The sequence below is a fragment of the Hyperolius riggenbachi genome, chromosome 1 (assembly GCF_040937935.1).
Source record: "Hyperolius riggenbachi isolate aHypRig1 chromosome 1, aHypRig1.pri, whole genome shotgun sequence".
Taxonomy (NCBI): Eukaryota; Metazoa; Chordata; class Amphibia; order Anura; family Hyperoliidae; genus Hyperolius; species Hyperolius riggenbachi.
The window spans coordinates 517,358,070-517,384,042 of NC_090646.1; the positions used below are offsets into that span (position 1 = coordinate 517,358,070).

The following is a 25,973-nucleotide window of genomic DNA, read 5'->3' on the forward strand; positions in this document are numbered from 1 at the left end:
CAGGACCTTATGGGTGTGCCTTAAAGGGCATCTGATGTTAAAATATACTGATGAGAAAAACAACTGTATCTATCCTCCTTCTCCTAAAAATGACTCTTTTTTGATATCCCACAGTTTTATTTTATATTTACATCTAGTTTTTAGGTTTTTACTGTTTCATTGTCTCTGCTCAATGACCCCTTTCATTGAAGTATGCCAGAGCTCAAATCTATGAATTATTGGCCCTTTGTATCTCTTTCCTGCTCTCAGAAGCCATTTACTAACAGGAAAGTGTTTTATGACTGTAATTACTTATCAGTGAGGGTTATGCTATATATGCTGTAGTGGCTGGATAGTGTACTGGTTAAGGGCTCTGCCTCTGACACAGGAGACCTGAGTTCAAATCTCGGCTCTGCCTGCTCAGTAAGCCAGCACCTATTTCAGTAAGGAGTTTCTTGGGCAAGTCTCCTTAACACTGCTACTGCCTAATGAGTGCGCTCTAGTGGCTGCCTCGCAAGCGCATTGATTCCAACAGGAGAAAGGCGCTATACAAATCCTGCCATTATTATTATAGTCTGACCCAGTCCGATCCCTCCTGACCCAGACAGAAACTGTCAATTGCATACCTGATGTTTACCTCTTTCAGGCAGAGAAAGAAAGAAAAAAAGGAACACAGCATAGTTACTTGTGAGCTTGGCAGTGTACATACACATGACTATCTCATCATGTCACATGTCACCTCGATTGTCCTTTAAATATAATATCCAAACAATTTTTTATGTTAAAAAAATTGGCACATTTCATATTCCTCTCACCTCGTGTACAAGAGCAAACGATTTATGTCATCAGTACAGAATCCACCATCTAAGCAGGTGAACTTTTCTTCTTCCTTGAGTAAGTCAAGAGAAGTGTAAAAAAATGCAATGCTTGCCTTTTCCACCTCCAAAGAACAACATACTGTATTTCTGAGAGAGACAATGCAGTGTAGAGATGAAACAGTAGAGGGCAGCAAAGAGCGTACAGATGACAGTTCCTGTAGCCATCACGTCTGCCTGCCAGCACATAGCAGTTCCTGCATACGTCACATCCTGCTGCCACCTGTAAGATGGCGTCTCTCTGTAGACGGCTGGTCTGGAGTTTCTCGCATTTGCTCAGGTAATCAAACATACAAGCACCGGCCACTATCACCACTATGGATGTCTGTTGTTGTGAGTTTTAAAATCGCTGACAATAATTGTCATTGTTGCTGGTGACCTTGGTGGGAGTATAAATAGTTCCTCATGAGTTTATTCCAGGAAGTGTGAGTCATGGGGAATGTCTATACATCTCACACATATACTCGTGTAATGTCATAGACCAGTGCCCTACCTGAACTCTTGCTAGCTGTGTTGGTGTCCAGCACGCACAGTACTGCTGCACAGGATTGTTCTTTTTCCACTAGACCAGCACTAATTCAGTAGGAGACCTTTGGCAAGTCTCCCTTACACTGCTACTGCCAATAGAGCGCGCCCTAGTGGCTGCTGCTCTGCTCTGGCGCTTTGAGTCCGCAAGGAGAAAAGCGCAATATAAATGTTATTTGTCTTGTCTAGATTAGATTTTAGTTTCTGAAAACTTAATTTTTGAAGCTGCATAAATATCTGGTTTAGGTGCTGATATGCACGCTTGAGTCGCACAGTACATAGTGACCAATGGATGCTGTCAGTCCTGCACCCATCTAGTAATAATTTTATTGGCCATTGTCACTACAATGTTAGTTTATGTGTAAGCATGATGGTTGATTCTCTACTTGTTTAATGTGTTCCTGTGTTGGACATAAATGCAATAAATCAGCCTCAGATTTCTACCTGGTCACTACTGTAGCTTTGATGCAGTTCTAATTTTGCTTCCTTGAAGAGAGATGGGAATCTGACAACTGCCTAGTGTGCACAAAAACCATTGCACAGCAGGAGAAAGTGTGAAATGCTCAGAAAGGGTTTTAATAATCCCTACTATTCACCCAACACCTCTCTGTGATGTGTTGAGACCTGGAAGAGACACAGCTGCAATTACCTCCAGTGCCTAGTTTGCTCTCTTCTTGAAACTTTAGTTCTATTGACAAAATAATCCATCCAGGTCACTACATACAGTACAGACCAAAAGTTTGGACACACTTCATTCAAAGAGTTTTCTTTATTTTCATGAGTATGAACATTGTAGATTCAGACCAGGGCTGTGGAGTCGGTCCAAAAATCCACCGACTCCGACTCCTCAGTTTAGGATTCCACCGACTCCGACTCCTCTAATTTGCATATTACAATTTTGTTGATTAAAAGTATGTAACATGAAATCCGTCTCTTAACTGCCAACGCTTAGGAATTTTACAAGACAACTGAAGTGAGAAGGATATGTAGACTACTATATTTATTCCCTTTAGACTAAAACTAGTCCTTGGTAAGAGTACTTGTAAAAGGTACAAACCGGAACAAAGAACATCTATCAGGCCCTAGGCAATGTAAGTGTGGGTACATGTAAGAATGATGTGCAGGTACTCTGCAGGGGAATGAGGAGATTGTAAACAGACAACACCTCTGTGTTCAATGTGCACCGCATTCTCAGTGGATTCCCTGCAGCTCTGTTGGGAGTGCATATGTAGAGTATAGTACTACTGTGTAACAAAGTAAACCTGAGACAGATGAAATTAAAGTTTTATACATACCTGGGGCTTCCTCCAGCCGCCTTCAGGATAATCAGTCCCTCATTGTCCTCCTCCACGACCTGGATCTTCTGCTATGAGTCCAGGTACTTGAGCCAGTCAGGCGTAGTGCGCATGCACACACTCCGCCGCCAGGAGCATACTACACCTGTGCAGCACTATTGCGCAGGTGCAGAATGTTCCTGGCTGTGGGAGCGGCATGCGGCCGGACAGCGCTGACTGGCTGAATTACCAGGACTCATAGCAGAAGATCCGGGTGGTGGAGGACAGCGAGGGACTGATTAGCCTGAAGGGGGCTGGAGGAAGCCCCAGGTATGTATAAAACTTTACTTTTCATCCGTCTCAGTTACCCTTTAATTTGTAGTCACCAAACCAAATTTTAATAACATATCACATTATTTGATTTCATCAGCAAAGGGAGTGCATACATTTGCATAAATCAGCATCAATGCAGAATTATTTCCATCTCGTTGACCATCTCTATTAGTGACACAGCTACACATCAGGCTTTATTCTTACAGCATAGATGTTATTTAGTATATATAAGAGATTCCTGTGTACACATCATATATACAGTCACAATCAGATATGTATATCTGACCTTAAAAATACAGGGACTGCTTTATTGAAGCAGCACAAGTAACTAATTTTGATTGGTTTATTTCATTTTTGTGGACTAAGCACAGCTATTACTGTATATATACATTATTTTGAATGACTATTATCTGAGAAATAGAACATTTTATCATATTTTCTATTTTAATTACAGTTACAAATTCATTAGGAGTCGGAATCGGTGCATTTTTTTCCGACTCCGACTCCAGGCACCCAAAATTGCCCGACTCCACGACTCCGACTCCACGACTCCGACTCCACAGCCCTGATTCACACTGAAGGCATCCAAACTCTGAATTAACCGCACAGCACTATTTTGTAATTTTTTTTTTTTTAAATCATGTAGCTAGCCTAGTGCTAGCTACATGATAGCCGCAGAGCAGCGGCATCCCCCTACCCTCTTCGATCGCCCGTCAGGAAATCCCGTTCTGAAGGGGATTTCCATGAGGGCTTCCCCGTCGCCATGGAGACAGGCGCGATGACGTCACCGACGTCATGCCGTCAGAGGGAGTCCCGATCCACCCCTCAGCACTGCCTGGCACTGATTGGCCAGGCACGCACGGGGTCTCGGGGGGGGAGGGGGCACCCTCTGATGCGGCGGGTAGCGGTGAATTGGGGGCGATCAAAGGTAATACGCAGCTAGCAAAGTGCTAGCTGCGTGTATAAAAAAAATTATGCAAATCGGCCCAGCGGGGCCAGAGCAATCCTCCTGCGCGGCTTACCCCGTGGCCAGCACGGGGTTACCGCTAAGGAGGTTAACACATGTGGAAGTATAGTACATAACCAAAAAGTGTGAAGCAACTGAAAATATGTCATATTCTAGTTTCTTCAAAGTGGCCACCTTTTGCTTTGATTACTGTTTGCACACTCTTGGCATTCTCTTGATGAGCTTCAAGAGGTAGTCACCTGAAATGGTCTTCCAACAGTCTTGACAGAGTTGGAAAAAGATAAAAATGGGCATGGGTTCTTGATATGTTGGACTAGGTAGTACAACATTTATTAACAAAAAAACACAAATAGCACAATTACAGCTTGACTGCATGCAAAAATCAGCTATATATATTAAAAACAGTAAAAACTTGCGGATATCCTATGTCATTGATAGATGCTCAATAGCTCAGTAGTGACCTATCTAACCTAAGCCGGCATCATACGTTCGCCCACACATACAATTGCACCCATGCACACCTGAAGTGGTCCCAGTCCAATAAGGAGTTATTAATTTCTTGCTGGTAAGCTTCCCATAGGGGGCAATTAGTCCGCCTGCACAGCAGCGATTTCTTTGGGCAACACTAGGTACAGCTTTTTTTACTATCAAAGGAGCAATCTGTGTAATGGAGAAGTCAATCTTACCACTTCCGTTGCAGCGACCTTCCGTGGGTACCCACTTGTTTAGAGAATGCTGAGCAGAGACCGTATACACATGGCAAAAGCTTCCAGCATACACACTGCAGGCGGATTGGACTACAGCAGTTCAGAGCCAGCCTTGGATTGTATCCATAAAGGTGATGGCGGCTTCGTCAGCAAGCTATGACCCCGCCAGGATGTCACAGCCAGTTTGTCTATACTGCCGTGCAGACCCAGTCCCTGCTAGTCTCTCACACTCCTCTCCTCAGAGCGGCAATGGCGGCCACTCGCCGGCTCAGTGCTTTCAGGACGTCAGCGGTCGTTCCGTTCTACCATACAGCGTCGGCATGACGTAGCCAGGACACAGACTCCACCCATCGACACGTTTCCCGACCCTCACAGGCGATTAGTCAGGATGTAACACTGGGCATGTTTTCTCTCCCTCTTGTATCCTCTCAAACTTGCTGCTCCACCTCCTACATAGCAACTGATGCCAGTAGACTCACGCAATTTGAAGCCTGTAATGTCAGATGTGGCCAAGCGCATACAGCATTGAGAGTCACTTTAGGACAACATAGTAGTCCAATCCTCCCTTATTTTTGTCAGTCTATAATTACTAGTTTATTTACAGTTCCAACTCTTTGTCCTTTTTGTCCTCTCGGTCCTTTACTCAAATGGGCACATATTTTCCTTTTTCCAGCGGATGCAGTGTACTATAGAATACACAGCGAGTTGGAGCCTCATAATTAAAGGGCCAGTTGCACATTCTCATGTTTCTGTGGAATTCCAACGGGCATATTTTCTTACATTAAGTGTACATATACTTTCTTACCCAGAACTCTCTCACCCACATACATAAGATGTTACACGTTCACTCGCCTATTTCTGTCTAGGGTTTCTCAAGGTTCATTATAGCCTATTTTCTTTTGGTATAGATCTGCTTCTTCAAATACGGTTTCAAACTGAGATGATTGTTCAGACCATAGGGATTCAGGGTGTGCAGTCAAAAAATCCACATGCTCTCCTTACACAGTAATTCATTGGTGGCATCCCCCCTCTGCTTTGACATGTACAATTTATAGAGTGCCCTGCAGCCTACCCATACCCATGGTATTGGGCATAGTGTCTACCCAGTGTGGTCTCCATGTTCCTATTAACAATATTACACATATGTTTAAGGATTCGGGCTTTCAAGGCTCTCTCCGTCATCCCTTTGTACATAAGGCCGCAAGTCTTGAAGGAGTTCCCAGAGATGCTTAGCACTTGTTGGCCATTTTGCCTTCACTCTGCAGTCCAGCTCACCCCAAACCATCTCGATTGGGTTTAGGTCTGGGAACTGTGGAGGCCAGATCATCTGGCGCAGCACCCCATCACTCTCCTTCCTGGTCAAATAGCCCTTACACAGCCTGGAGGTGTGTTTGGGGTCATTGTCCTGTTAGAAAATAAATGATGGTCCAACTAAACGCATACCGGATGGAATAGCATGCCGCTGCAAGATGCTGTGTTAGCCATTTTGGTTCATTATGCCTTCAATTTTGAATAAATCCCCAACAGTGTCACCAGCAAAGCACCATCACACCACCTGCTCCATGCTTCACAGTGGGAACCAGGCGTGTAGAGACCATCCGTTCACTTTTTCTGCATCGCACAAAGACGCGGTGGTTGGAACCAACAATCTCAAATTTGGACTCATCAAACCAAAGCACAATTTCCACTGGTCTAATGTCCATTCCTTGTGTTCTTTAGCCCAAACAAGTCTCTTCTGCTTGTTGCCTGTCCTTAGCAGTGGTTTCCTAGCAGATATTCTACCATGAAGGCCTGATTCACGCATTCTCCTGTTAACAGTTGTTCTAGAGATGTGTCTGCTGCTAGAACTCTGTGTGGCATTGACCTGGTCTTTAATCTGAGCCGCTGTTTACCTGCGATTTCTGAGGCTGGTGACTCAGATGAACTTATTCTCCGCAGCAGAGGTGACTCTTGGTCTTCCTTTCCTGGGGCGGTCTGCATGTGAGACAGTTTCTTTGTAGCATTTGATGGTTTTTGACACTACACTTGGGGACACTTTCAAAGTTTTCCCAATTTTTCAGACTGACTGACCTTAATTTCTTAAATTATTGATGGCCACTCGTTTTTCTGTACTTAGCTGCTTTTTTTCTTGCCATAATACAAATTCTAACAGTCTATTCAGTAGGACTATCAGCTGTGTATCCATCTGACTTCTCCACAACGCAACTAATGGTCCCTGGAGTATCTACTTTACATGGACTTGACTTTTAGAACCATTTTTAGAACCATTTTTTTAATCCAAGAAAACCATATCTGTGCCACCGCATAATAACATTTATGGAAAAAAGTTTTACTAGGTTTCATTGTTGCAGGAAGCATTGGAAGGGTTAAGCCTCAGTGTTTATTGTATGTCAGAGCTGCCTGGGCAGAGCTCTCCTGAAGTCTATTCACAGTTGCTGAAAAGAGCTAATAAGGCATTTTGAAACACAGAGAAGTGAATTCTTCAGCAACTATATGTGGAATAAAGACTTTTCATTGAGTGCTGTGCAAGAGTTCAAGGTCCAAGTTGATATTATGAATTTCTAAAATCCTGTTCATTGTCATTTAGACTGTCCATATTTCTATTTTCAGACAAACCTTCCCCATTGTCCACAAACAATCCGTTTTGGGGTTGTTTAAAGGGTCCTGGCGTCGAGTACTTTCTGTTGGAGTTGGGACAAGTCTGTGTGCTATTCCTGTTGGACAGGTAAAGTAAAAAATATTGCTCAATGTCATACAGCTGTGATACATGTACACATCATTTTTTGTAGAGGTAAATGTGAATGGAGAAGGAAAAGGACGATGCATGGTTGAATATGGCACCATTAGATTACTCACGACTGCCCAATAAGCTGCATATCAATAACGTGTATCAAGCCTTTGTCGATTATGTTCAGAGTAGGGATAATCAATGAGATGCAAATAATTTCCCCCTGCATTCAAATTATATGCAGCTTGAAATTGGACCAATCAGAATAACTTTCCAATTTTTATTTGTCCAATTTCAAGCTGCATTACATATACATGAAACCTGAATGCCAGTAGAAATGATTTGCATCTCATTGATCATCTCATGTGCATGGCCACCGGCGCTTCGTGCAGAGTTTCCCTGAGGTGCCAGTTGAATCTCATGAAGGACAAGAATAGGGAACAGGAGAGACCCTAAAAACAACAAACAGCATGAAAAGTTTCAGCAGGAAGTAGTACGGTATATTTACATATTACTGTATATATTTATTAATTTGAAGCCTGTTGTATGGGAAACCTGGAGACTGCCTTTGCAAATTTACCTGTAGAAAAAGTCTTACTCTTGGTCTTGGAACAAGCGTGCCGACAGGGAAGGCACTTAAAGTGACACTGAAGCGGAAAAAAAAACAAATATATAATGAATTGGTTGTGTAGTACGGATAATTAATAGAACATTAGTAGCAAAGAAAATAGTCTCATATTTTAATTTTCAGTTATATCGTTTTTTTTGTTTGTTTTTTATAACATTGCATCATTCTCTAATATTTGCAGTTTACACGCTACACTCAGCATTCTAAATGATTTCACAGAGCAGGCTAGTGACCTTTTGAACTTTCCTCTGCAGAAAAAACAAAATGCAGCGACAGACAGTTGAGATAAGCTTCAGAAGACAGAGCTCTCTACGACTTTAAAAGTCAGAGAGTTCAGTAAAGCTTTTTTGCATAGATTACTGGAGATTCTTAATTCTTCCTGTACTGAAAACAATATTAGACTCACATATCTGCTGCTAATTTTCTATTTCTTAGATGTACTACACGTACAAATCATTATCTCATAAGTTTATTTTCACTTCAGATTCCCTTTAAAGCAAACCTGATGTTGGGAAACTCACTGCAGATTTGATATTTAAAGGACAACTGAAGCGAGAGGGATATGGAGGCTGCCATATTTATTTCCTTTTAAACAATACAAGTTGTCTGGCTATCCTGCTGATCCTCTGCGTCTAATACGTTTAGCTGTAGACCCTGAACAAGCATGCAGCATATCAGGTGCAGTGTTCTCCCCAGAATTTTTTTCCAGCTGGATGGTATGAAAAATAGAGTTGGGCCGAACGGTTCGCCTGCGAACGGTTCCATGCGAACTTCAGTGGTTCGCGTTCGCGTCCCGCAGGCGAAGTTTTGCGGAAGTTCGGTTCGCCCCATAATGCACCATGAGGGTCAACTTTGACCCTCTACATCACAGTCAGCAGGCCCAGTGTAGCCAATTAGGCTACACTAGCCCCTGGAGCCACTCCCCCCCCCCCCTAATAAAAGGCAGGCAGCGGCGGCCATTCAGCTCACTCGTGTGCCTGCGTTAGTGAGAGTAGGGCGAGCTGCTGCAGACTGTCTCTCATAGGGAAAGATTAGTTAGGCTTAGCTTGTTCCTGGCTGCATACCTGTTCTGTTCAGTGAGCCCACCATACCTGTTCTGTTCAGTGAGCCCACTGGATACCTGCATACCTGTTCAGTGAACCTGCCACTGCATACCTGTTCAGTGAACCCACCACTGCATACCTGTTCAGTGAACCCACCACTGCATACCTGTTCAGTGAACCCACCACTGCATACCTGTTCAGTGAACCCGCCACTGCATACCTGCCACTGTATACCTGTTCTGTTCGGTGAACCTGCCACTGTATACCTGTTCTGTTCAGTGAACCCGCCACTGCATACCTGTTCTGTTTAGTGAACCCGCCACTGTATTCCTGTTCAGTGAACCCACCACTGCATACCTGTTCTGTTCAGTGAACCCGCCACTGCATACCTGTTCAGTGAATCCACCACTGCATACCTGTTCAGTGAACCCACCACTGCATAATCCTTCTCCCGTGTCCACGCAGTCAAAGACAGGACGCTCCAGCGATCTCATGGTGATGTCGGACATGCGGACGTTCTTTAGTCCAACGCCTCGCCGTAGCCCTTCCGGATCCACCCTCCACCAACGCCTGGAACGGCAGGTAGCCGACTACCTGGCCTTAAGTGTGGATGTAGACACTGCTGTGAACAGCGATAAGGAACCCTTGAACTACTGGGTGCGCAGGCTTGACCTGTGGCCAGAGCTGTCCCAATTTGCCATCCAACTTCTCTCCTGCCCTGCCACAAGCGTCCTGTCAGAAAGGACCTTCAGCGCAGCTGGAGGCATTGTCACTGAGAAGAGAAGTCGCCTAAGTCACAAAACTGTTAAGTACCTCACCTTTATCAAAATGAATGAGGCATGGATCCCGGAGGGCTGCTGCCCGCCCCAAGACTAAGTCAGTCCCCGCGCACACAGCATCTCTGCCTGCACGCCGTGTGACTGGCTGCCTGGCCTGCCCCAAGAAGACTAAGTTGCTCCCAGTCCCTCCACACAGCATGTCTGCCTGCAGGCCGCTTGACTGCCTTCTCCGCCACCACCAACAGGGTCCGGGACTCCAGGCGGATTGCTGAATTTTTTAGGCCGCTGCTAGCAGCGGCCGCTGTAATAATTTTTCTGGTGCGTGTACATGACTGCCTAATTTTCCTGGCTGCACTGCGGGCAGCTGCAACAACAAAAGAAAAGGTATGTACATGCGCCCATTCCCTTTCGTGATCATTACCTTGCCGTGGTGAAGGGGCTTGCGTATCACAATGAAGCAATGACCGGCGCCTAGATGAGTGTCTCGGGGGGCACACCCACGATAATAAGGTCGTTGCCTCATTGTGGTCAGACCAAATTTGATCAGCTGGACAGTCACTGTTCTGTCATTCAGCTACATCAGCCACGCGACCATATGGGCTGTAAAGCCCCCAAAACCTGCACTCTCGCCATGGTGCGCACCAGTCCAGCACGGCCATCACTACACAAACAGCTGTTTGCGGTGCGTTACACGGTGAGTTTGGTGTGTCAGTGTGAAGCAGTACCTTAATTACACTACCTGATTGATGTATACACATGCAAGATGTTTTAAAGCACTTTAGGCCTGTCATATAGCATTCAATGTGATTTCTGCCCTTAAAACGCTGCTTTGCGTCAAATCCAGATTTTTCCCGGGGACTTTTGGCATGTATCCCACTCCTCCACCTGGGGGTCCAGGTGTTAGACCCCTTCAAACATCTTTTCCATCACTTTTGTGGCCAGCATAATTATTTTTTTTTTTTCAAAGTTCGCATCCCCATTGAAGTCTATTGCGGTTCGCCAACGTTTACGCGAACCGAACCTTCCGCGGAAGTTCGTGAACCGAAAATCGGAGGTTCGGCCCCACTCTAATGAAAAATAGCCGGGTAGGGCGAGATGAGAAAATGCTGGGCTGGAGCTTCTCTGCTTACAGCAGAGGAGGAGGTGAGCAGATAACAGCCGAGTGGTCACCAAAAATAGCTGGGTGGAGCACCTGGCTAACGCTGGACACACACGTTGCATTCCCGCGTCGATGCGGCGTTTGATTCGCGTCAATTCGATTATTTCCAACATGTCCGATTCGCGGTTCGATGGATCGTTACGTCGATTTGCATGGCATCCGACCTAAAAATAATCGAAATGCTCGGAAATCGAATCGACGCGAATCGAACGCCGAATCGAATGCGGAAACGCAACGTGTGTATCCAGCGTTAAAGAGCCTGGGGAGAACACTGAGGTGTTTCTGACATTATTGTCTGATCTGACAGGATTATTTGCATGTTCATGCCCGGTGTGATTCAGACACTTCTGCAGCTAAATAGACCAGCAGAGCTGCCAGGCAACTGGTATTGTTTAAAATGAAATTAATATGGCAGCCTCCATATCCCTCTTGTTACAGTTGTCTTTTAAGTAAAGGGAATTCTCTGGATAGCATAGAGCTTTTCCATTCCCTTGCCTAGCTCATCATTGCAGTGCTGTCCTTGGTTTTAGCTATTTCACCAAAAAGCACTTCAGAAATCCTCGGCGATCTTTGGAGCTACTCCCATCCCCCAGTAGTTCAGAATACAAGGACATCTGTACTGCGCTTGCATGGCTTCAGACATGTGCAATACGCATGCACTCCTTCTCAGAACAACTCAGGAACGCAAGTAGTTCCAAAGATTGCCCATGGAGTGCTGAAGAGCTACACCCAGAGACGACGCTGGAACGATAGGCCAGATTGAGGAGCGGGAAGGCTCTATACCAGGCATGGGCAAACTCGGCCCTCCTGCTGTTACCGAACTACAAGTCCCACAATGCATTTGCCTTTCAGTCATGACTGTGGCTGTCAGACTCATGCAATGCATTGTGGGACTTGAAGTTCCTTAACAACTGGAGGGCCAAGTTTTCCCGTGCCTGCTCTATACTATCCTGAGCTCTCATTCTACTTAGCTAAGTAATACTTTGATTCAAGTCAGGAATGAGTTTCCTTATTGCCTCCAATAATGCTTTTTAATACTTATAAACATTTTGTGTGCGTAAGTAAACTTTTTTCCATGTTTAACATCAGCAGAAATGTTTTGTCATTTAAATAAGTTACTCTCCCGCCCTCTAAGTATTGCGTATGCTGAAATAATTGTATGCTTTAGATTGTAAGCTCGCAAGGGCAGGGCTCTCTCCCCCTTTTGTGTCTTGGAAATCATTATACATTATATTTATCATGTTACTTTTATCACTGTCATTACCAATTCTGTATTTTGTATAATTTTTTTGTATCTCGTCACTAATTATGCATCTTGTATATTAGTGTACACCATTGTCTGTATTATGTACCCCATGTTTGTTTCTTACTTTGTACAGCGCCACGGAATATGTTGGCGCTTTATAAATCAATAATAATGTACCTTTATGTATTCTCTTGCAGAGGACAGAGCCAACATTATCTAATGATTCCTTAATAAAAAGGGCAGCATCTCTGGTGACAGACAGCACACAGACTTTCCTGTCTCAGACTACCTATGCACTCATTGACTCCCTTACAGAATATACTAAGGTAAGTAAAGATCAGGGAGTCATTTTGGTTTGTGTTATTTTGCTAAAGAATTAGTGACCACAAAAGTGGTAAAGTACATGTGCCTCCTGATATAGGGGGAAGGTACTGATCTATGAGATTCCCATTCTCATTTTTAATGTGATGGTATGTCTTCCAATAATCTGCACTCTGGGCCACAGCTGGCCATATCACCCGGGGGTCACACAGTGCCTGTATCCTCTCAGGCTGAGAGTGCAGGATACCAGAGGGAAGGAGAGGAGGGATGATGTGCAGAGCATGACGGAGCAGTAACTTTATCCACAGACCATTGTTACTGACAGTGTGCTACTGCCTGACACTTCACCTCATTCCCAGCCTGAAGCAGTGCAGTGTGTTGGCATCAATTGAATTAAGAACAGGAGAACTATGGTCATGTGACAAGATTAACAATCTCTTTTTTTACGTGGTTCCTTTCACTTCCCTTTTCATTTCATTAAAGGGAACCTAATCTGAGAAAGATATGGATTTTTCCTTTTAAAATAATACCAGTTGCCTGACTCTCCTGCTGATCCTGTGTCTCTAAAACGTTTAGCCACAGCCCCTGAACAAGCATGCAAATCTGGTGCTCTGACTGAAGTCAGACTGGATTAGCTGCATGCTTGTTTCAGGTGTGTGATTCGGCCAATACAGCAGCCAAAGAGATCAGCAGGATTGCCAGACTACTGGTATTGTTTAAAAGGAAACATCCATATTCCTACTAAGTTTAGGTTCACTTTAAATTGATTTAAAAAAAAAAACAGAACAGATCACAAATACTGCTGTTTGGCCCACTTGTTACAGAGGGCTGTTGAGAACCACCCATTACAGCTCCTGCTGACCTGATCACATGACAACACCATGCTGTTGCTGTATAGCCTTGGTCCCTCTGAATGCCCTCATAATATCACTGTTTCAGCAGGGAATATATCTGATGTCACTGCAGCTCCACAAGCTTCTACTTCCATGAACTTTAATCTTTGGCATGAAATGCTCGTCATTGTTTCCAGGCACTGTCCTCTAATAACAGGTCATAAACAATCTGACTTTCTTGCAGACCATGCCCAAATTTCCCACTGTAGCCTTCTCCCGCTGGTCCCCCCCACCTTCGCATAGAACAGAACGCGCCCTGGGCACATAGCTAAGCAGCATGTTTATACAGGGAAGGGCCAACCAAATTGATGCAGGATGATGGGTTTGGGTGACAATTATTGGACGTGTGTATTGGGCTTTAATTACTTTAATTAAGCTAATTGTGGGAGTTGTTGATTTGTAATTTAGTTCCCATTAGTTAACTGAAGTGAAACCAGATTTTTTGGCTTAGTCACCCTTTATTTGTTGCCTGTGTTCCCCCCAATGCTGAACTGAAAGACATTGTTGGGTATAATTACCTAAGTGACCTGCTGGTGCATGGCTTCTTTCACCTCTCCTCCCATCGATTGTCTATTCCCTTTTCCCAGCAGATGTCATGACATTCCATATCCGCCACCAGGAGATGGGAATGGCTGTGAGACTGAGGAAGAGGCAGAAGTTGCTGTAAGACCGAGTTTCCACTAGTGTCAGACGTCTGTCTCCAAGGCAGATGCCGGGTCTTGTGCAATGCGATTATGCATCCAAATCCCTGTAGCCATGCATGGATTCTAATGCATTGTCCAGCATTCTGAAGCAATGCTTCCATTTTTTTAACAGGAAAATTGGGAAGCAGCCTATTGATTTCAATAAGCTGCGATTCCGGATCCAAATCTGTTAATGCCGCACCACATACAGGGGCCAACCTGTTTTGAAGCTCTCTGCCTTCCCTCCCCTTGTCTGTAGTCCCACAGTGATTGCTATAGGACTACATATTTACAAAAAATGCCGGATGGCGACTGCATTTGCAGATTTTTCTCCAGCACTGTGACACTATTGTGTCAGCAGCTGACACCACTGTGACACTATTGTGCCAGCAGCATCCACAATTAATCCAGCAGCCACCACTGTGACACTATTGTGCCAGCAGCTGCCACCACTGTTGACACTATTGTGCCAGCAGCTGCCACCACTGTTGACACTTTTGTGCCAGCAGCTGCCACCACTGTTGACACTATTGTGCCAGCAGCTGACATCACTATGACACTATTGTGCCAGCAGCTGACATCACTATGACACTATTGTGCCAGCAGCTGACATCACTATGACACTATTGTGCCAGCAGCTGACATCACTATGACACTATTGTGCCAGCAGCTGACATCACTATGACACTATTGTGCCAGCAGCTGACACCACTGTGACACTATTGTGCCAGCAGCATCCACAACTAATCCAGCAGCCACCACTGCGTCACAACTGTGCCAGCAGCTGTCCCCACTGTGACACTACTGTACCAAACAGCATCCATCACTAAGCCAGCAGCTGTCACTATGCCAGCAGCAGTAACTGCCACTTACCAGCAGCTGTCACTATGCCAGCAGCAGTAGCCACTTACTAGCAACCACCACTATGCCAACAGCAGCAGCCATTAACAGCCACTTGGTATCAGCTGCCACTGTGCCAGCAGCAGTTTGCTTCATACTAACTTCACGCGGTATATGGTTTATTTCCTGTAGAAATGTTCTGCTTGATAAAATGTGGTAGACATAGTGTACTTAGGTGCAATTGGCAAAAATGTTGTTTAGTTTGGCCCCCTAGCAATCTCAACAACAGCTATATGGCACTTGGCCTAAAAAGTTTGGTGTCCCCTGCCTTAGGGGAGGATTGTTGTATGTATTTTCTCCAAAGGGTGCATAGTTTCCTTTAACAGGAACAGATCTCCTACCCTGTCTCTAGATCCCACCCCCTCATCTCTGCTCCTCTTTCATACCTGCTTTGCTTTCCCTTTGTAACCTCTCCCTTCACTGGCATTTCCTCTTTATTCTAGCATGCCTATCTTTACTTCAGCTCTCTTTAGTGACTGACCTGTCTGTCTTCCTCACACTACTGCTTCAGACATACATATTTATAGTACCCTGGTGCCTTGTACTGAGCATGTTGACATCATGATTTATACTAAAGATTTCATTGTCATCTGAGTTGAAAATCAATACATTTTCTAATTTGCATCATAATATTAGTTTTCAAGCATTATTGTGAGTACTTGCTCTCATTAAGGGGCATACCACTGCCTTTTGTTTGCTCAGTACCCAGCTTATTAACTTCTGTGTATTATGATTAAGCTGGTGAGCATACCAAGCCTTGTGTTAGGAAGGCTTTACATATGTGGCTGGATAGTGTACTGGGTAAGGGCTCCGCCTCTGACACAGGAGACCTAGGTCCAAATCTCGGCTCTTCCTGTTCAGTGAGCCAGCACCTATTCAGTGAGGAGACCTTGGGCAAGACTCCCTAACACTGCTGCTGCCTATAGAGCGCGTCCTAGTGGCTGTAGCTCTGGCACTTTGAGTCCGCCGGGAGAAAAGTGCAATATAAATTTTCTGTGTCTGTGTGCGTGGAAATCGTGCACATATTTTTGCTTGTGTTTTTCCACACACCATGCGCATTCGTCTGTTACAATGCATAGTTTTGCCACAGCCCTATTTCATCCTGCTGTATTTTTCCTTGGTAGTAAAGGTGAACAGGGATCATTGCCTTAACTCCTACAATTTTTACATTTGATGCAGCTGTTGCAGAGAAATATCTTTTGGAAAGTCAATCAAATGACCCACCTCCTTCCTCTGCTCCCTCATATAGAGCAAAGGGAAGAAATAGACATGGTCAACTAGCTTTGTGTACACAGTGACAGACTGGTGCCCCATACCAGCTGTTCCCAGACTACCTCCTACTGGTGATGAGGAGTGAGTTTGGATAGTTCATGGACTGCTGTACAAATGATGCTTATTTTCTGTGATTAAATATCTCAAGCAGTAAGATGGGCATTTGGAGGGACTTTATACAGTGAAAGCTGAACTTGTTTACACTATGAGAAAACTATAGCAAATGTTCATGAAAAAGTAACATTAAATTACAAATTAATTTGTCACAATTATGTATCAATGAGTTTTAAGAAAATGGAGCTAATTAACATTTTCCTTTTTTTTCTTGAGCGCAGGCTGTGTATACACTTCTATCACTGCAACAGAAATACACTGCTCTCTTGGGGAAAATGAATTCTAGTGAAGAAAGTGCCATCTGTCAAGTGATCATCGGGGCGCGAGTGCAGGTAATCCTGATACTGCTATTATTTGCCAACCATGATACTCCTGGTCACACTAATCGTGTGTGCAGGTAATCCTGATACTCCTAAACCTCCCAGCCAATAGTCTTTACCAGACTGGTCATGTGTGCAGGTAATCCTGATACTCCTATACTTCGCCAACCATGATACTCCTAGTGTTTACCAAACTGGTCGTGTGTGCAGATAATACTGATACTCCTGGGCTTTGCCAACCATGATACTCCTAGTCAGACTGGTCGTGTGTGCAGATAATCCTGATACTCCTATACTTCTAGTGTTTACCAGACTGGTGGTGTGTACAGGTAATCCTGATACTCCTATACTTTGCTGACCATGGTACTCATAGTGTTTACCAGACTGGTGGTGTGTGCGGGTAATCCTGATACTCCTGGGATTTACCAGACTGGTCAGGTGCAGGTAATCTTGATACTCCTGGGCTTTACCACAGGGCTGTGGAGTCGGAGCAATTTTGGGTACGTGGAGTTGGAGTCGGTGATTTTATAAACTGAGGAGTCGGAGTTGGATGATTTTTGTACCAAATCCACAGCTCTGGTAAATATTAGACTAAGGAGTCAGAGTCTGAGCCATTTTGGGTACCTGGAGTCGGAGTTGGAATCGGAGGATGATTTTTGTACCGACTCCACAGGCCTGTTTTACTAGACTGGTCGTGTGTGTGTGCAGGTAATCGTGATACTCCTAGGCTTTACCAGACTGGTCATATGCAGGTAATCGTGATACTCCTAGGCTTTGCCAGACTAGTCCTGTGTGCAGGTAATCCTGGTACTCCTAGGCTTTACCAGACTGGTCATGTGCAGGTAATCCTGGTACTCATAGGCTTTACCAGCCATGATACTCCTAGGCTTTACCAGAATGGTTGTGTGTGCAGGTTATCCTGATACTTCTAGGCTTTGCCAGCCATGATACTCCTAGGCTTTATCAGAATGGTTGTGTGCGCAGGTTATCCTGATACTTCTAGGCTTTGCCAGCCATGATACTCCTAGGCTTTACCAGACTGGCCGTGTGTGCAAGTAATCCTGATACTCTTGGGCTTTACCAGGCTGCTTGTGTGTGTGCAGGTAATCCTGGTACTCCAAGGCTTTGCCAGCCATGATACCAGTCTTTACCAGACTCAACATCTGTACAGGTAATTCTAATACCCCTCAACTTTACTGGACTGATTTAGGGGACTATTATTATTACTGTATATCTCCTCGCATAAGCCCACCCTCCACTTTTGTGACCAGTTGATTAGTCAAACCCCCCTTTTCCCAAAGGTGGCACTCCACTCCATGTACAGCAGGCATTTGAGCATGCCAATTAAACCATATCTACCTCTGAGGATTTATGTATATGTACTGCTACTGCATTTGTAAATAGGGTTTCAGTTTATTCTGACAATGTTTTCCTTACAAAAACTCTGAACAGTAATTAAAGGGACACTTTAATAAGAGGGATATTGAGGCGGCCACATTTATTTGCTATTAATGAATGCAGGTTTCCTGTCTGTCTTGTTGATCCTTTTGGCGGCAGTAGTAACAAGCATGTGGCTAATATGACCTGACTTTTAGCTAAAAGTATTAGAAACGTAAGATCAGCAAGACAGACAGGAATTTGGCAAAAGGAAAATAGAGTTCTTTTAAAAGTGAACCTAAAAAAACCAAAAATGCCCATTTACTTACCTGGGGCTTCTTCCAGACCCCTGAAGTTCTCCCGCTCCCTTGCCATCATCCCAAGCTCAGCTGTTCCCCTGCTGCACACCCCTGTAGTCTGGCTGACTGAAGAGTTGGCCGACCACTGTGCCTTGCAAGCAGATAGTGCTCCAGGCCACAGAAGCGTGATAGAGGATGCACGTAGCATGGGGCAGTGTATCCAGTGTTGGAGGGGGACAGCGGAGGAAGGGAGCAGCGCAGTATGAAGGCGAGGGACCAAGGAGACTTCAGGGGGCTGGGAGAAGCCCCAGGTAAGTAAACGGGAAACTTTAAAAAAAAAAAATTTTTAACTTTAAGGTATCCTTTAAGATCTGGTGCACTTTCTTTGTGTTTTAATAAATATATATATTTGTTCAGTGTTCTCGTTCTGTCTCGTTACATTTAGATGATGTTTTTTTGTTATTTGTAGATGAAGAAGCTACAGGAGGAATATCTAAGGTTTGAAGCGAGCTGGATGCGGGCAGTGAGCATCTCTGAGCTGGCGGCAGAAGCAGCTTACCTGGCAGGTAAGGTTTGTCCACTCGCTCTCTGGAGACCTTGCTGAAAGTGTCATGTTTGCCTGTACTGAGGATTCCCCTCATTTCCTTTTTTCGTCATGTATTTGGGACAGGCAAAATATCAGAATTGCAGAAAAATACAGTGAATGGAAATGCTGAAAAATTGTAAAAATTAAGATGAAATCACACTGCTTTTGCATAGCTCCCAACTGTCCCTTTTTCGGAGGGACATTCCCTTTTTGGGAGCCCTGTCCCTCTGTCCCTCTTTCACCCTCATTTGTCCCTCTTTCAGGACTTTGTCCCTCCTTCTATGTAAATATATGTATTTCTATACTAAAAAGGTGTTTGACTCTAAACTTTATTCCCAACCTTTAAATTGATATATTACTAATTTTAAAATGTTACTATGAAGGAAAATGAACCAGGATAGAAAGGACCAGTGTGGTTTGAATTATAAAACATATGTTTCTTATGAAATCTTTATGGTATGCGTGACTAGAGGCGTAGCAAGGGGTGTGGCAGGGGTGTGACTTAAGTGTCCCTTTTTCTCATCACAAAAAGTTGGAAAGTATGCTTTTGTGTTTGCAATTTGCAGTGGAAATTATCACTCTGGCTGTTTTACACTGTTTGCGAATTTATTTGCAATCACACTGTTTTAGTATTGGAATCGTGTTGCTTCCGTTTCCACTAGTGGGTTGTGATTTTGATTGGATCGCAATTGTATTGCCTGTTGCAGTTTGGTGCTACTGCACCTCTGTCTTATTCAGTACAACTAAATGGGATTTGGCAGTTGCACCAAAAATTTAATAGAAAACGCAAAGAAAATACATTCGCGTTTGGCACTTTGTAGTGGAAAACAGTCCTTTCAGGCTGTTCAGTAGCATGAATAGTCTAAATGACTTCCTAATCCTCAAAACAGGGAAAAATGTTTTCTGTTTTTTTTTTCTTTACTTGCACTATAAACATGCAAAAGTGTGTCTGTTAGGACAGGGCACAAGTCAGGGTGAATATATTTATCAGGAAGAGAATTTAGTAGATAACCGCACTCATAACTACTAAACTTGTAGACAGAATGTGGAAAGATTAAAGCCTGTCTACACTATTACATTATTTTTTTTTAAAGCATGGATTGCACTAATCACCCCCTCCCTTTACCGCAGACCAGGTGATAACATGGCTGATGCAGCCACTGACCTCCCTCCAGTTTTAGGCAGAGGGATTGGGTGACGATAATGTGGGGGTGGCAAAGGGAATCTTGGGTTACAGTCCAGGGGCCTTGCTGGTAGAGTGGAGCCAGCACAGCAGTGATCAGTGCTTGAAGCGCTCTGAGGTTCTTAATCTTTATGCATTGTTCATCCAGATGGGAAAACATGACCAGAAGGCAATTTATTTATTTTTTTAAGGGTTGGGGGTGCACTGTTTTGGTTAGTTAGGAGGTGGGTAGAGGGGTAAGTTAGAAAAAAAACACAGTGTACTGGTGTCTATTCAGATCCATAGACAAAGTTTTTAGGCTGGAGTTAGTTAAAGGAATACTATCGATTCACATATTTTTTTTCAATTGGTACAGGAATTGTTTGGGAAGTGCCGCCAAGTACTCTTGTATACATTTTAGTAACAACTTCTTTGTCTACTGTTATCAAAATACATTCAAACTTTAACTGAAGGCTGACTGAGCCATGAGGAGAGGGGAAGTTCCCCTCACACTTGATCAGTTAACTCTATGTGTAACTGTGTGTGACAGAGAGAAAGCTGCAGCTTCTGTGTCCTGTGTTTCTGACTGAAGTGTCTGAAGAGAGCAGAGGAAATGTAACTAATTGTCACAGCTTTTTCATACTGTTTTTGCTTTCAGAGTTTGACATGTTTGATATTTGCTTTCTGTAGTCTGATATGCAACTCTGGCTGTGCATTGAAGCAGACACCCCTTCTGCAATTGATTTGTCCCAATATAGCTAAATCCTACCCTCAATAAATTACAGCTTTTGCCTCTGATATTTAACATGAAAAGTAGGAAAATGTTTACACAGCTACTTAGACATTATTTGCACACTGTAATTTTAGAACACTTGGGTATCGATCGTATTCCTTTAAATGATGTATTAATATTTCCTGTTGGTCTGTGGTGAGAATAATCTTGTTACAGACTAACTGGTTTCCCCATTGGTGGTCCCTCTGCTTCCATGGTCTCTTCCTTCCCCATAGCTAACCCCGCCCCCACTGGTGTCCGACTGTAATATGCAGAGAGAATTGTGCAGAGACTTTAGGGGCCCATACACTGGTCTATTTTAGCTATAAATTGACCGATCAGAAATCGATTCTATCAAATTCCCCATTCTATCGATTTGCAGCCGATTTCGATTGATTTCAATCGATTTGATCTGTCTGACAGGATGGGAAATCTAGGTCGATCAGCTATTGGCAGCAGATCGATGGCTCATAGAGTTGCATTGGATCTAATGGTCCAATAATGCATTTAGATCGATTTCCAATAGATTTCATTCTGAAATTTATTAGAAATCTGTTCCTAGTGTGTGGCACACATCAGATTCCTGTCAGATTGGACTTGACAGGCATCTGCCAGAAATCTATCTGATGGTTGAATTTGCTGCAAATCTATAAGTGTATGGCCACCTTTTAACCACCCACCACCCCCTTTCCAGCTCCTCCGAATTGTCAGTGTACTTCCTCGTAGACCTAATTTAGATTACACTGGAATGGAGTGTGCTGAAGAGGGGTTGCTATAGCTACCTCTTCAAGGTTCCTAGTCACTGGGATCATTTATTTGGCCTCTGCCTCTACTGAGCTCCAAGACACAGTCCATGTTTGCTGTAGATTCTGCATGGTACACCAAACAGAAAGGTTTCTTTGGTCTCCAACATTTTCCTTTCAGGGTGTGTAACAGTAGTTTACATACAAAGCAAAAAAAGAGTGCTATGGAAAAAAATGTTGTATCTAATGACTTTGAGGTCCCATTTGCTACACTGAGGCAGGATGATGCACAATTCTCTACAGATTGGATCGTTTTGGGAGTAGATAATGGCTCCATACCTGCAAGGGCAGCAGTAGAGCAGTGCCAGGAGGGAGTGGAATGCAATCCTAGCAGAATTTGGTTCATAGCTGCATTCATAGCATGCACTGAGCTCATCCTTTGTATCATAGTCTACTGCCCCTGCTCTGTAAGTGCACATCCATCACTGTATGTGGAGGCATAGCAGCTTGTGGGGCATAGGCAATAATGTGTATTCACTCCCTAATTACTGGGTGAGGAGCAGGCAGAACACAGAGATAATGGTGGGATTTTAAATACGTCTAGTCTTTAATTATCATTCTTGTGAACTAGGCTAAAATTTAATTTGGCTAAATAGAGACGGAGTGAATAAGAGGTGAAGAATGCTCCACCACTAGACCCCACAGGGGCCTTAATTCACTAAGCTTTCTCAAACACTTTATCAAACGTTTGATAATTTACCTCATGTGTAAAATATAATTTTAAATTCACTAAGATGTTATAGATTTATTGAACGTTTTATCGATAAAACATTCAATAAATCTATAACACCTTAGTGAATTCAAAATTGGATTTTACCCATGAGGTAAATTATCAAACGTTTGAAAAAAGTGTTTGATAAAGCTTAGTGAATTGAGGCCATTATGGTTTGCATATCCCTGGAAGCAGGCTTACTGGTGTTTAGTCAACAGTTACTACTTAGGAAATACACCAGTAATGGGGCTTGCCTTAGTGTTGTGTGATAGCCGTTGTACCTATTATAGCAATATATGTACTAACCATGAACTTGTTTCATTGCATGTATTAAATAGGTGCTGATCAGGCTTCTGTGACTGTGCGGAACCACATCCAGCTGGTGCAGACACAAGTACAGGAAACACGCGAGATTGCTGTTAATGCAGAAGCCTTGCTTGTTTCCTCCCAGTCTGAGGAGATCATCAAATCCATTACAGAAGACAAAAATAATCCTGATGATGGAAGCCTATCAGAAGATGAAATCCCAGAAGCCTATCAGCGTGAAGATTGAATATATTTTACAATATATAATGTGAAAGATGTGACTGTCACTCCTTCCTCTTGGACTTACCAGCAGCACATAGTACTGCTCCTGTGATTGGCACTACTGATCAGAGTACAGCGTTGTAGGCCCTAGCCAAATGAAGGGAAGATAAACCACCCCAAGCTCCTTTTCCTACATAAAATGTAGACCCGGAAGTTAAAATATCTGTAAACAAGACTTTACAGTAAAGTGAACATAAAAAGAAGAGTTTAAAGCAAAAATGTGTCAAATGTGACAATGTACCAACTAAGGATAAGGCTACTTTCTCTACAGCTTTACTACCCTGACTGTAGGATTAGTTGTAAAATACATGACTGCAGAGACTCCTGACAGCGTCCCACTGCGTCACCTCACCCAATCATGCCTTGGAGTAGAGGCTACTTTGTGGCTGAGGGTGCAGCTACACATACATAGTCCCTTGCCTGGCTGACGGTCAGGTGGGACAGATGGGGATTGGCTGTTGCCAGTGTAGGTCTGGCTGTTGTCTGGATGCTCATTGTTCTGATGATTGACAGAGTGGAAAGGTTGTATAGTCAGTAGCGTTACTGTTAATTGGTGCTGTGCCATATTTGACGCCAGTCCGCTAATGTAATGAAGGCTTATTAATGTGATTGTTTGTCTGCTGGCTAATTTTAAAGACTGTAACTGATTTTTTTTTTGTTTTTTTTTGTTTTGTTTTAATCTCCTCCATTTTTCCCCTTTTGGGTAAGCACAGTATACTGTATACTGATGTCTGCCACTTGGTACAATCTTGTTTTCATGGTTTGGACTTTGCTTCAGCCTTCTTACCGCTGTGTCAGTGAGGGAGTGAGAACAGATGCGCACAGGACTGTGTTTTTTTTTTCTATGTGCTACATTTTCAGCAGTAAGTGTGAGCCGTTATCCTCTTCTGGGGACATCTGGAAATCCATGGATGAACACGTTAGTAGGCCTGGCTGCCAGTTGTTGGAAAAGATTTTTTTTGTTTTATTAAAGTGAATATTGTACATAATGCCACCTATTACAGGTATGTTTCCAGCGAGGCTCTTTGTTTTCCACATAGGCACATTTATACAGTATTTAGATTTGTTTACAACTGGGCTGGCTATATCCACCCAGTGCAGATTTATACAAAGACGTAGCTGAAAGTGGACACTTTTCTGTTCTAGAAAATGTTTTGCCACTCTTCCAGAGTAACTCCTTCCTCTGTAGTAGTGATTAAACCTCTTGTAAAACAGCACTAGACTTTACTAACTTTTCTACTGCCCTCTACCAGGACCAGAAGGTTGTTGCAACAGTTTTGTTGCAACAGACCTTTATAATAAATTCACTCCATGTTTATAGGATCTCTTATGTTATCCAGCTGAGGAGAGCTATAGTAAATTAAAGGCTGAATAGGCTGTTTTGTCTTTCACTAAAGTTTATTGCAAAAGACAATAATCGATGTAACAGTACAAAAATACTTAGAAAGCGATAATTAAAGTCATAAGGTGCGTACACACGCACTATTGTAACCAGGGCTATGGAGTCGGAGTCGGGGCAATCTTGGGTGTCTGGAGTCAGTCGGGAAAAAATGCACGACTCCTAATGAATTTAAACTGTAATTAAAATAGAAAATATGATAAAATGTTCTTTTTCTTAGATAATAGTCATCATAAATAATTTATACATACAGTAATGGCTTCAATTCAAGGCACAAATTGGCAAAAAATGTGCATAAATGATTTATTATCTGAAGAACTGTTTTAAAGGTACATACAGATGTATGAAATAAAGTTACGACGCCTCCTCCCAGGATACATCCTGAATTAAGTAGCCATATGGCATAAGCTAATAGATAAAATTGTAAACAGTTATCAATTAAAGCCCATAAGAATTCTATTCCCTTCCTCCCTTTCCATATGAAACTTTGATCTGGTGTCATGTAACATATTGTATAAGTAGTCCATCAGCCTAATCTCTTCAATCCTTGTCATGACTAGGCTGGATGGAACTGAAGTTTGCTTCCACTGATGAGCTACAGACCAGAGAATTGCACAGATAATGCCATAATAAACCCTTCTGGACTTTTTAGGAACAGATAGGTAAGGAGCAAGTAGTAATGTGTGTTTAGTCTCTAAGCTAATCTGAGTGGAGGTAATTGTTGACAGAGTTTGTAAAGTATTCCAAATAGGACAGATTTGAATGCAGGCCCAGAAAATGTAGGATAAAGAACCATCTTCCTGACAGCCTCTGAAACACAATGGAGAGGCAGAGGGGAAGATTTTGTGTATTTTAAGAGGAGATCTGTACCACCTAGTAAATCATTTCAGGGCAGTGTCCCTTCTCATTGGTGTTCTTGTTACTGCTAATAAGTTTTGGGCCAAGGAACGCCATTGAGTAAGGTCTAGATTAATTTGTAATTCATCTTCACAATCGGTCAGAAGTTTAGTTTTTTGCTCTTGTTGTAATCCAATTAGATGTGAATAAATTCTAGAGATAGATCCAGATAAAGGTTTATTACTGAAAAAAACGTTTTCATAAAATGTGCAATTGAACCTGCCAAATGGAGCTGTAGTTTTAAGAAAAACATTCTGATCTGGAGATAATGAAAATATTCAGTATTAGGTAAATTAAAATTATATTAAAATAAGCAAAAAAGAGAATTTATCAGATATCCAAAATCTATTCAAGGCTGTGAGCCCATGAGAAAACCACCAGGAGAAGGTGACACTGCTCTAGAAGGCTGGAGAGAACCCAGGGTGTGGGGAGAGAACCCAGGGCGTGGGGGTTTAAGAGAGTACAACTTCATAATACCCCTATATTTATATCTATATTTATGCCACAATTCAAAATCGGCACATACTATTAGATGGAGGTCACTAAGCCCTTTGGCTTGTTGAAGAGTGAGATAGGGAATATTTTGCATATTATATGGAGGGACCGAGTCAGGTTCAAATTGTGCCGATAGG

General features: G+C 43.2%; 1 protein-coding gene across 1 annotated transcript; it reads left to right on the forward strand.

The window, feature by feature from the left end:
• The first annotated feature begins 1,049 nt into the window (after window positions 1-1,049).
• Window positions 1,050-24,034, forward strand: DIABLO (diablo IAP-binding mitochondrial protein). The gene is made up of 6 exons (XM_068244803.1): window positions 1,050-1,134; window positions 7,271-7,385; window positions 12,441-12,569; window positions 16,648-16,758; window positions 18,892-18,988; window positions 22,796-24,034. Exons 1-6 carry the CDS (start codon window positions 1,085-1,087, stop codon window positions 23,008-23,010), a joined length of 717 nt encoding a protein of 238 aa, XP_068100904.1. The 5' UTR covers window positions 1,050-1,084; the 3' UTR covers window positions 23,011-24,034.
• The last annotated feature ends 1,939 nt before the right edge of the window (window positions 24,035-25,973 follow it).